Raw genomic sequence first — 12306 nt, forward strand, 5'->3', positions numbered from 1 at the left:
TCTCTCTCTCTCTCTCGCTCACTCTCCCCGCATTTCGGTCTCTGTCGCGAATTTATAACAGCTAATCCAATTTTCGCGGCGGCTTTACGTACCTGAACGACGTCGCAATCTTGCCAGAGACGCAGTTCCCGAGGTGGCGGCTCGGCCTGAGTAGCTGGCCGCGCCCTCACAGCTACCAATTGGCCTCGGGGTTGTTTTACGTGTATTAAGGCGTGCTTGCCCGCCGGCACTTCGTGCTGCCTCACCTACGCGAGTAATACAGGTACGAGTATCAGTCTATTTGCACTCACTCGAAATGCGCTCGCGTACGCGGCTTTTTACCCCCGTCTCTTAAATGCATCTCGTTACATACGACTCGCGATACGTGATATCTCCACGTCGGATATCATCGGGAAAGTCTCAGCTGAGAGCGAGAAAATGGCAAGTGACAACCTCACGAGAAATAACCGCGTGAATTCGCGTACGGTATTTTTATACGGACATTTGTTATAAGCATTTTTATTTTCCAGCATTTCAAAACGTTGTGAAGATACATTTTAGTATTTAATTATACTTCCTCCATTAAACATGAGCGTATTATCTAATATTATTACTTAATATTTTATTATGCTATATACTTTTATTATATTATATTTAACATTATTTTTCATTTATTATCATTATTATTATATAACATTTTATTCTACTGTATAAATTTCGAGTTATGCAAAGTTAAACAACAACATGGCATTTTGTTAATGTAACCTCTCCATTTAAAAAAATTCAATACGGTCTATTCTTCGGGATTTTCATATCGAAGTGGTTATTCGATAAGTTAATAATTCAAATTAAGTTTAAAAGTTTATTCGTTTACAGAAGCTATCTTCCTGACAAACAAGTCGATATCTACATTAAAAATTTATTTTTGTTCCTTCTAAAAAAGCTTATTTCGAATAAATATATAAATTTGTAACGAAACATTGTATTTTTTGAACAAAACCAAATTTTTAATCTATTTTACTGAGTGTTACCACATTGCCATTTCTGTTTTTGTTCGATCTATCATGCAGAGTCACCACATTTTTATAAATAACAAAGTAACAAATATAATTTAGAGTTAAGAATCAATTGAACGAAACTTTGACGAGTGCAATCAAGTTTTCAATTTAAAACATTGATTATTAACAAAATTATTGTACAAAATGTAAATGGCGAACATAATATTACTTTCTTCTCCAATAATTCGTTAAAAGACTAGAGACCGTTTAATTGTCATTAGCCTGTTCCTTATTCGTCATTATACATTTCGGTCGAACATCTCGCTCGTAACACCATTTTCTTTTATTACCACATTGTCGTTCACCATTTTCACGGTCGAGCTGAAGGAACGCACGACGTGTGATGAATAGCCAGAATCAGCTCATCTTCGGACATCGACGGTTTCACGATGCTGAGTGCGAGTACGCGATAAAGACCGGCGAGATGGCTGGTATCGGTTGGCGCGTCGGAGTAAGATAAGCTCGCGGTGGAAATACATTGACGAAGATCTCGCGAATCTTGCTCATAATCGAAGTCTATCTAGTGCAAGTCCCACGAGTGTGTCTGGCCCGTCCGGTTGCGCGCGCGCGAGGAGAACAAACGATCGCCTCCGGCGTCGAAACGGCGAGTCGTAAATTTCCACGGTGCCTTCACGTGTTTCGTCCATCGGCTCGAGGACGACCGGGGGCGCATCGAGAACGGGCTTGATTAGTTTCGCCCCCGTCGATGAAATATGTTTACAGGATGCCGACATTATTACCGATCGCCGTTGGCCACTGAGAGAACGCATGATGATAAACTGCGGTTCTCGTGGGAAAGCGCACGCAGCCGTTTAAGCGTGAGCGAAGAGCAGAGCAAAAAGCATCGGTTGAAATGGAGAGAAAGTCGGAAGAACAACGAGGAGAATCGGCGGCTGAGCGAGGAATTCCGCGAGTTTTCCTCCCTCTCCCTCTTTCAGTTCAACTCACTAGAGCCCCTCAAGTTAAAGTCGGGACATCTCGGTTCTCTTACTGATCGGTCTAGTTCCTTTTCTGGTCAAACATGGCATGTTCTAACTCCTTGGTGAGATTTACTCGGCAGGTTCCCCGGAAAAAGTTTGATTGTATTAACCAGAAAGGGTGCGACCAGATGCATTTTGCTTGGAGGAATTTTTATTTTTAATCATAAGAACCACATTTGGGTTAAAAGAACCAGAAATTCGGTTTTCTTCAATCAAGACGCATCTGGTTGTTCTCTTTCTGCTTAATGCAACTAGATTTCTTTTCCCGTGCATCTATTAGGTAAACGTCATTGTCTAGCGTTAAGTGATTCACCCAACAGGTACCTCTGTCAAGTAAATCTCACTAAGAAATTAAAAAAGTGGGCCTCAAATGTAGTTCGTCGTAACGTATCCAGACTCTAACTTGACTACTCTCAAGCGGTAACGAGAATCGCCGGGAGAATCGCCTTTCCTTTCCTCTCGCCGATGCGCACACGTGACTTCGCGCTTGGCCCGTTCGCCAACTTTCGGTCGCTACCGCACGTGCGCGCGCGAGCGAAAAATTCTTCCGGCCAGAAAAGTCCCCCCGGCTGGCGCGCGAGATGATTTACGTGACGAGGAGACGCGGCCGACTCGCACGGCGCCGCGAGATGCTAAGGGGAAATAATGGCCGCCGGAAGAGGACCGGCCGAAAATTTGTTTAACCACGCGCGGGAGGAAGCGAGCTATTTTTACGACTTCCGCCGCAGGTGTGTCTGCTTGAAACAGAAATATGAGCCGTGTCGGGGCCCCGGGGAGGCCCGCGCTGTCTGACTATGTCGATCGTATATCACTGCCCGGGCGTCTGCTCGACGACGGGGGCAAATTAATTCGGGGTCGATGATACATTATCCTAACGACGCCTGATACCGCCTGAGAGCGTTCCTCTAACGAGGAGCGGTCTCTTGCTCTCCTTTCTTATGAAAAACGCGAGAGGAGCTCGCTTTCGCTCGCGAGCCTGTTTTCCGCGCACCTGCGCGCGCCGTCGCGAATATCCTCTCGCCTGATTAATATCGGAACGTCGCGCGCGCCGTCATCGGGAATTCCGGCTCGCACCGAGTGCGAACGACGCGCGATCGCCGCGATTAACATCGTCCATGACGGAACGCCGAATTTTCCCTCGATTTTCCGCGCGAGCGCCGTACGTCCGGCGCGCCATTGGCATTCCGCGCGCGTTTCCCACAGTTACGCGACCGGAATGAGAAAGAAAAAGCGTGCACACACACAGAGACACATAGGCACACACACACACACCGCATCGGCTTTGTCGTCGGCGGCAATTTAGGCGAGCCTTACCGCGTAATAGCAGGTGAGATTGCGAGGATAGAGCCCGGGGAAGTTAGGCGACTGCAATCTGCACTTCTTCCGGTCGCAGTCGGTGAATATACGGGAGCAATAAGTCCCGGTTATTAGGTCCCCTAAGAACTGCTCCGAGCTCGGCTTCGTGGGTGGTGGCACGTGTTGCTCGACCATCTGCACCGGCATCGCCATCGACGTATTCGCGTACTCGACGGACGTGCGCTCGGTCGACGCCGGCGTCCCGGCGACCTGCGTTATTCCTGACCACGTGATGTTGGAATTTTAATCATCGACGGCTAGAGTATCGGCAAATTCTTCGTCCGCGCAATTTCAATGATCCCCAGGTCACGTCTACCTCCCCTCCCCCCTTCCCCGTCCATCACACAATTCCGTTAAACCAGGAGTCCGGACGAGTCCGCCTTGAGGCGATCGAGTGTCGCCGATCAATCAGCGATCAATTGCGACAGATTTCGGGGAAGGTCTCGTCGAAGATATTTTGTAATAACAATAATCATAATAATATTCGTAGAGTAAGAGCGATAAGCGGTGGGGAGCCTCGAGTCTTCTCGAGTCGGGTTAAATTCCGCCGAACAACGCTTATTGGCGATACCCGACCCGTTTCGGGAGCGATCGAGCGAGCTTACGGCAAAATCAGTATACGAAAGGAAAGCTGGGCGAAGCTCTCGGAGCGAGGGGACAAATGTCGATCGTGTTACGAGGCAAACTTCGAGGGACGTGCTCGAAATTTGTAACCCGAGAGCTGATCACCTACCGACGAAGGGATTCCCGTAGCGCACCACCGCGTCCGACTTCCTGATCATCTTATACGCCATCCTGAAGTCGAAGTTGAACCCCGTCTGATCTTTGCTGAGCCTGAGCAGCTTGAGGATGATCGAGACGCTGGGTGTCTCGCTGTAGTAAATCGCCGGTCCCCAGGACGTGCCGCACCAGAGCCCGCCGACGTCGGGACGCTGCGCCTCCGAGATCTGCAACGACCCGTCCGGGCATCCCTCCGCGGTGAAGGACACGAATTTGCCCAGGGTGAAGCTGTCGAAGGTCAGCTGCAACGGAGAAACCGGCTGACTCAGGACGAAACGGTTAAAAGAGGCGGGAGGGAAAATATTTAATTCGTCGACGTTCGACTCCGCCAAATCGGATAAATTCCGAGGCGGATGATAAATCGCGTTCCGCGACGTTGGCAAAAATTGATTAAGCGACGGGATTATAATTACGTCACTCTTTTTTTTTTATCGTACTTTAGAACGCCTCTGCGCAGGGAGATTTATAATTTTCATCCGCCAGCTCCCGTCTATCTTGCCCGAGCGCCCGGTCATTTATCTCTCGATTTTCTCGATTGATTTGTTTTTCGCGTTTTTCACATTTGCATCTTGTAACAAGATTTTAACGGGTGACGTCGAAAGTGAGCGGGCGAGAGAACGGTGTTGTTTTTTTATTTTTATCGCCGGGGCTTCCGTTTCGCTCGGTTTCAGGCAAATAAATTTCGCGTCGGCGTCATCGAGCATCGATCGAGCCGTCAGAAGTTGATAGTCGCGCGGTTTTTTGCCGCGAGATAGAGAGAGAGAGAGAGAGACAGACAGAGAGAAAGAGTGCAGCCGGGTCTGCGCAGCGCGATTAAAATATCGATGCCGTCCTGCTTTGGAAACGATAGGAAGCAGTTTATATACATGTGCAAATACACACATACACATTATTTCCCGAATGACACGATCGAGTGATAAACACGATTACATTACCCGCTCCGTTCAGGATTACTTCGCGACCGAGCGTCTTCAGGCTTTTAAAACACGCACACTCCTCCCCGCTTCGACGTATTAATATTTCGCTGGCACGCAAAATGGATTCATGAAACGTCAAATTGTTACTCCAGTTACTCGAGTCCTAAGAGAAGAAGATACGTCCGACCAAGCGGATCGGAGTCACGCGTTGACTCCTCGCAAGCTCCGCGGCCGGTTGTTACATTTCGCTTCGTATCACGTAAATTTGAACGCGACCGCCTCTTTGACGAGGCACCGGTAAACATCCGCACGGACCGTGACCGTGCCGTCGACACCGCGCGAGGAATTCCCGCGACGCCGACTGTGCAGATATGAGAAAGCCGGCAAACATTGCCGTGCAAATAATTCGACGGTCCGGCAACGGAGTTCTCGACTCGCTCGAGAAAATTTTCGCGCGTGCTCTCTTTCTCTTTCTTCCTATTCCTCCCCCTCCCCTCTCGTTTTTCAGTTTCGCACGATCGCCGTAAAAATGCGCGGCGCTTATTAAAAATTCCGCCGTTATTTCCTCAGTTTGCCAAGTCGGGTGGAAAATAACTCCCTTCGGTGGAGTGCCGACATTTCCAGGAACGGAGAACGCTCCTTTGTCCCGAAAGTTCCGTGAAGGACAGAGAAAAGAATATAGAGAGATAGAGAGAAGGGAAGAGAGAGAGAGAGAGAGAAAGGTAGCGGACGCGCAATTTATTTAAAATTTTTCCTTGGTGAGAGAAATGCGTTGTGCGGTGGCGCTCGTATTATATCCTTCTGTTTGCGCAAGAAGAATAATTGGAATTATAGTCGACGAACGCGCGACGAACAAATCGATACTCTCCATTTGTTGGTACTCACCGGCACCGTTAACGCGCTATTCGATAAAAACTTGGCTATTCGGAATTTAATTTGCTACATAATCCAGGCTCCGTCCTGTCCCCGGCGTTTCTTCGCGTCGAACTTCGTTTCACTTCGTTAATGCGGGCTTTAATTAAAGTCCGATTCCGTGAAGCGTAATTTATTGCAAATTCCCGAAGGGCGTTTTTCTCGATAGTACGGGAGAACGGTCTGGCGCAAGCTCTCTCTGCCGCGATAAATAATAATGCAAGCACACACTCGACGTGCATACAGGGTGTCCGGATTTAAATGCGACTTCTCCCGTGTACAGACAGAGCACATTGAACTGAAGAGAAAAATTCTATACTATTTTTCATATATGGCGGCTTTGTTATTAAAGTATTAATTAAGGATCAATTCTCTCAAATTTATTAGAATCAGAATTAAGTTGCCGTTATCGTAACTTTTCTCTTATTTTAAATTGCACTTGATATCCGTTAAAAACATAAAACTGACGCTCTACATTGCAAATTCAAATCAAGATTTCCTATTAATCTTTAACGTAGATTAATTTACACTTCAGTGCAAATACAAAAATCGATGTTCCTCTCATTTACACAAGTATACTAATCAATCTTTGTTTCTCAGAAGGACGACTTCACGCTCATCGGAAGCGCAGTGATTTCCCCCTCTATAACGGTTTTTGCTTCACCTCGCTGCAACGTTTAGAAGCAGAGCTATCGACGTTTGCATCGATCTGCGATCTCGATCGACCTAACGTTACCACGTGTGAGGTAGGTCAGGAGCGGAGCTCCGACCACGCGTCTCCCCACCACGCCGGTCATTCACCTCAGTCAGAGAGACAAATGCAGAATGAAAACAAACATAGTGCGCCGGCGCGAAAGCAAGTGCCACTTTCATTTTTTTGACCTGATATCATAAACGTCTTGTTCATATTTCCAGTTTCCACGTTACAAGCTTAAGCATATTAATTAAAATGAAAATAACAATACGACAAAGTCGAACGGCTTCATGGACCGTTCATGGAGTGCGGCGAATTAAAGACTCGAAAAGCTAGTTAGTTAAATTCATACACCTTGTATACACACACATACACACATACCGTATACCTCGACTGTTCCTCTCACCTGCACTATATCACCGAAATCGTCACCTGGCGCGTTGAAGGTGAGCTTGCAAATGTAAGGCACCTTGTCCTCCTTCGGTCGATGCAGCTCCAGGTCGTACGTCTTCCCCACGTCGCCGTAATACGTTTTATTGCAGGCTGTAACACGAACATTAAAGTACCGTGATTTCACCCTGCAGCTATCTTTAGCGCGCGCGCATGCACATTTTTGTTTCTATTTATTTCCGAGTCGGCATCGTTCCCTGCCTCCTCCCCGGCTCGAGTTCGCGAAATTTATAATTAGCCGACGAAGAAGCGGCCGTTTATCGGAAATTTGTCCGATAGTGCAAAACAGCGTTCGCGATTTTGCGCGTCCGTATTACGCCTGACATAAAACATCGGAACCGGAGGGATAGCGGGATGCGCGCGATTTCTTCCGCGATTTCTTCCGCGATTGCCGAATCGTGCGGTAGTCGTGAATATTAAAACAGTCGTGAATATAAAACAGTCGTGAAAGTAATTGCAAATCCGCGCGCGCGCGTGAGATATCACGCGACAGGATCATAGGACCGCGTCGATCGCGCGCCTTTGCAGATCGGAATAACTTCAGGATCGCGGTGGCTTTATACTGTCCAACAGTAGCAAAGTACATTGTTCTACGGTGGATCCCTGCCTTATCTTCTCAAAGACAATTTCTTACCGCCTCGACAACACCGTCTCGCGCGGCCTGGTCCGTAAATTTTCTTCCGCGCGAATAGCATTTTTCAAACCCGGGAGTGCACTTTCCAGGGCCCCGTGAAAAATCGTATCCGTCGTGGAAAATTTATGGGGAATGATGAAGCCGGTCGAACGGAGAGCGCCTTCCACCCCCGAGATACTCGTCCGCTGTATCCTTATTTCGTAAAAAAATACCTCGCTCTTTAACTTCTTCCCGTCCGTGGCGATACGTCATTATTATATCGCGCGACGTTATATTTGTTGCGGATGTTACAATTATCGCAGTTATTATCATAATCATTATGTCCGGTGTATTCAATTATAGCTCGGATGTTTCACGGATATTTAACGGAACGCGGCGAAAGCGGCTGTTAGATCCGCATTAATCATCTCTCAACGGCTCTTTTATCTTGATCCTTCACGTCGTGGTGGTTCTGGCAATAAGTCATTATCCCGTTGGCCGTTCTCAGGGCTACATTTTAGCTCTCTACGGAATTAGTATTCTTACCGAACGGCCGGTGGAATTAACTCGATTACAGAACACTCAATGTAATCACGAGATTAGAGACGACAGGCCGAGATAAAAGGTTCATAAATTTATCGTAATAACTTAAACATTTCTGCCGGAAGAAGAAATCTCATTTGAAATCGACGTACGAGGTACGCGAAGTACGCGAAGCATCGGGAAGGAGATATATATATATGTATACACACACACACACACACACATAATATAAATCGAGCGTATATGCAACGCGTGTTCGCGTATATATATTTTTTAATATCCCTCGCACACATATTATACGCCGAGGCAATTCGCAAAATATGCGCATCCTTTTCTCCGCGACGGCGAAGCACCTGCGTCTACGTAAGGTATCGCGAAAAATTCGCCGAATGTCATAACCCATCGATGCGGTATTCCCGCTCCCTCATCAACCGCAAGCCGATTCCATCAGAGAGATTACGGGGAACGATCCCCGATGGAGGATCGTAGAACATGCCAAGATAAGGAATTGATGGAAGATGGTAATGAATTATCGATGACCCACGTCGTTTGTTTCGTGCCAGGCATTCCGGCCTGATGTTTCGGATGAGAAACGAACGAACGAACGAACGTATGAACGTACGAATGTATGTACGAACGAACGAGGAAACGACGACCGCATACTATCCCCTGCCCCATCTCCCCCGCCATGCCCTCCTTCATTCATGTTTAATGGCATTCGCGGTGGGCCTGGAAAAACGGCGCTCGATCAAAGCTCGCAAATAGGACCTGCCGCCGAGATCCCGATGAAAGGCGCACGCGATCGACGAATCGTGATATTTCCGGCGAACGAGTGCAGCAAATATAATGATTATTTATTTAGGGAGATTCGCGCCGCAACGGACAGACCTCAAATCTGTCCGAGTGGCTATCGATAATTCAGCAGAGACGGCTTTTCCTCCGGTCGGATCTGTTGATGCGCCATCGGAGATCGTTGCAATATCAGCCCAGGCACGCGTGTCTGAAGAGATTTCTTGCTACCCGAAAAAGAGGGAGCAAGAAAGAGAGAGAGGGAGGNCCTCGATATATATATGTATAGGCAGGCCGGCATTCATAGTCCAGTCTTATATTTACGATCGTCTGGGAAAGGTCTTAAGATGCTATTTAGTGAATGGAACGGCCCCACGGTGTCTTAAGACCGTACTTAAGGCGATCCTGAATATAGGATCGGGCTACGAATCTCCGGGCGAAAGAATTGCCGCGTGACGTCGGGAGCCAGTAATTTCGATGAAATAATGAACGAATGTTCCCTTGATAGAAAGGTTAATTATTCAGAGCCTTACACATCCGACAGAGAACTCGGTATAATATATTCATCGAGCTCAAATCTCGCGAAATTTCACGCGAACGTCGGCTCACACGAGCGTCAAGCTCGTGCAAAATTACGAAGGGCACGTCGCGCAACTCGCGGAACTAACGACCTGAATCCGCGATCTCCGCGACTTTCCCGGGTCACCGCCGTCTCCTTAGCTTCGCTAATGCGTTCTCGATGCCCTCCCTTCCCCGAACTTCGTTCTCAAATGAACTCGACCTTAAAAATTCCGCCGGAAACCTCGTTCTTCCGCACGAAAGAGTCGCCGGCGAGGACGAAGCCGAAGCTGCGACAAACAATTGCGCGTTTATTCAAGGGATTCCCCGTGAAAACTTGCCGGCTTGACGCTTCGACTGTCGAGCGATTAAACTGCGCGCAAAATCAATTCAACTTTATTCCCCTCGACGAGATTGACGAGCTCGGCTTCTTCTTAACCACCTTCTCTCGCCCCCTCGGGGTTTCTTGATTCCTGCCATCTCACTCCCGCGACTATCCACCGTCCCCCGGGAGAATTGTTACCACCCACTTTGGGAGCCACTGTTCGAAACCGCTCGCGCAACTCGTTCACGATTCCCATCGATTAGACGAATCGGGAATGCACTCGTCGAGCGCGGGCTGCTTTGGCTTCCCCTCGCGAGACCCACGCGGAATTACCCCCTAGTTTCGGTTGGTTACACACCGGACTATTGTGAGGCTTCAAGGGCTCATTGTGGATGTATAGCGTTGGAAATCAAGGGTTAGTCGGATAGACGAGCACGCCGCAGAAGAGAACGGTTCTCTCTCCCACTCTCTCTCTCTCTCTCTCTCTCTCTCTCTATCTCTCTCCTTTCACCCTCCTTCGCACGCGCATACACAAACAATACGCGCCGTTTCCAGGCATCGGGTCATTCCTAATCAGAACCCCGGCTTGCTGATCTAATAGGTCACCCTGGAGTCACGTGTTTGCCTTACTGCAATCCCTTTAACAATCACGAATTGCCCGCAGTACAGGACATAGGTGATGGCAATTGTGTAATCGCGACGCGACAGCAGGCGAAATTCCGCCAATGATGATGATTCGAAAAATTTCGTTCACTTTCGGAAAAAATTCACTTCACCCCGTATGTGTTGCGCAGGCAAAAATAATATCAGCGCAGAACTCGGTCCTTTTTCCCAGATAATTTTATATTAAGCGAAAAAGTATCACAGAGAGAGAGAGAGAGAGAGAGAGAGAGAGAACTTTTATTCAATGTGCTTTAATACAATGTGAAAATGGAAACCATATTTTATAATGGTTATTGTGCGGTATTTTCCTTTTATTCTTTAAAATTAAATCTCATGAAAAAAATTGAACATGCAAATGCCTCCTTCGAAGCGAAAATAAATGACTCATGGGCGATTGAATAAATTTACATCGATAACAGCTACAAAAACGAAGCGTCCGGATTATCAGATATGTTTTGCACGTTTTGATTAATGCATAAATTTTACTTAATTAAATAACCGGATGGTCCGATATATTTCAAAGGTCGGAAAGTTCAGTCTAATACCCCGAGTTTTGAGCGATTAACGCGAAATTTACGCGTCCGTCTGATTAATGGTCGACGTAAACCAGTTCGTTCCGTCAGTCCGAGACGCGTCTGACCGTAGGTTGTTACTACTACTATTACTACTACTGCTACTGCGGCGTCAAGGAGCCTCTCTGGTGGTAGAGGCTGACGAATGACTGGTTTCTGTCACTGCCGTGGTACAACCACCGAGTATTCCGCGTTGCGCGGGCGTTTAACCCGCAAAGGCAGACTTTCTAGCAATGTTGCGATTATTAACTCGCGTTCTTAGCGAGCAGCGCCAAGCGCTCTAATTTCCAACATTTCGTTGTAAGCGAGACGATAAAACTATGTCGCGAATATTCGCGTATCGCGCAAACGTGTAATATGCACTAATTCCAAATTTTATATAGATTTATAAAATAGATATTACATAAAAATGTATAATTAGTAAACGTGTTGGTAAAAAAAATGATAAAGAACAATATTATGTTTCGCATTATATTATAATTTATGCCAAAATTTTGTCTGAAATGTTGACATGTAATATTTCTGCGCTCCGGTTTAGAGAAATAATTCCGCGAGAGATGTGCATTTTCCCATCTTTCTTATTTCCCGGTAATTTTGTTCTACGCATTCCCTCATGGATCAACAATTGTACACTGTAGACGTATATACAGAGTGTCCTAGACCGATAAGGATAAACTTCGTGAGGACGTAGAACAGATTGAAGTAAACGAGGAAGTTCATTATCATTTTGCAAACAGCATATAAAATTTCGCGTTATTAATTATTGAAAATAGCCATGTACGCGCTTCTTTAATTAATAACTTAAAAATTTGCGTGTTGTTTACAAAATAGTAGAGGACTTTTTTATTCACGTCAATCCGTTTTATGCATTCGCGAAGTTTGTCCCTATTAGTCTGAGAAACCCTGTATATATGTATAATGTATACGTTGATGTGATATATACGATGAGTGTGTTAATACTAATTTAACGTTATATTTGTGCCCTTCGTAACACATACTTGTATACTCCTCAACACATTCCCCGTGCTAAAGCAACACAAAATAGATTGCTTTTAACATAAAATTTTTTGCTACATACATTTATGACATATTATATATATATATATATATATATATA

At 46.4% G+C, this 12306-nt stretch overlaps 1 protein-coding gene across 1 annotated transcript in view; it reads right to left on the reverse strand.

Moving 5' to 3' along the window:
• Nucleotides 1-7219, reverse strand: part of LOC106746459 — a gene marked incomplete at its 5' end in the record, with an annotated part of 28792 nt that extends 21573 nt beyond the window's left edge. The window contains 4 exons of the mRNA XM_014623063.1: nucleotides 93-245; nucleotides 3332-3594; nucleotides 4107-4395; nucleotides 7083-7219. Of these exons, the coding sequence (XP_014478549.1) occupies nucleotides 93-245; nucleotides 3332-3594; nucleotides 4107-4395; nucleotides 7083-7219 (842 nt within the window). The remainder of the gene's footprint in view (nucleotides 1-92; nucleotides 246-3331; nucleotides 3595-4106; nucleotides 4396-7082) is intronic.
• Nucleotides 7220-12306: the final 5087 nt, after the last annotated feature.

This window comes from Dinoponera quadriceps, unplaced genomic scaffold (assembly GCF_001313825.1).
Source record: "Dinoponera quadriceps isolate SergipeBrazil2010 unplaced genomic scaffold, ASM131382v1 scaffold1850, whole genome shotgun sequence".
Lineage (NCBI taxonomy): Eukaryota > Metazoa > Arthropoda > Insecta > Hymenoptera > Formicidae > Dinoponera > Dinoponera quadriceps.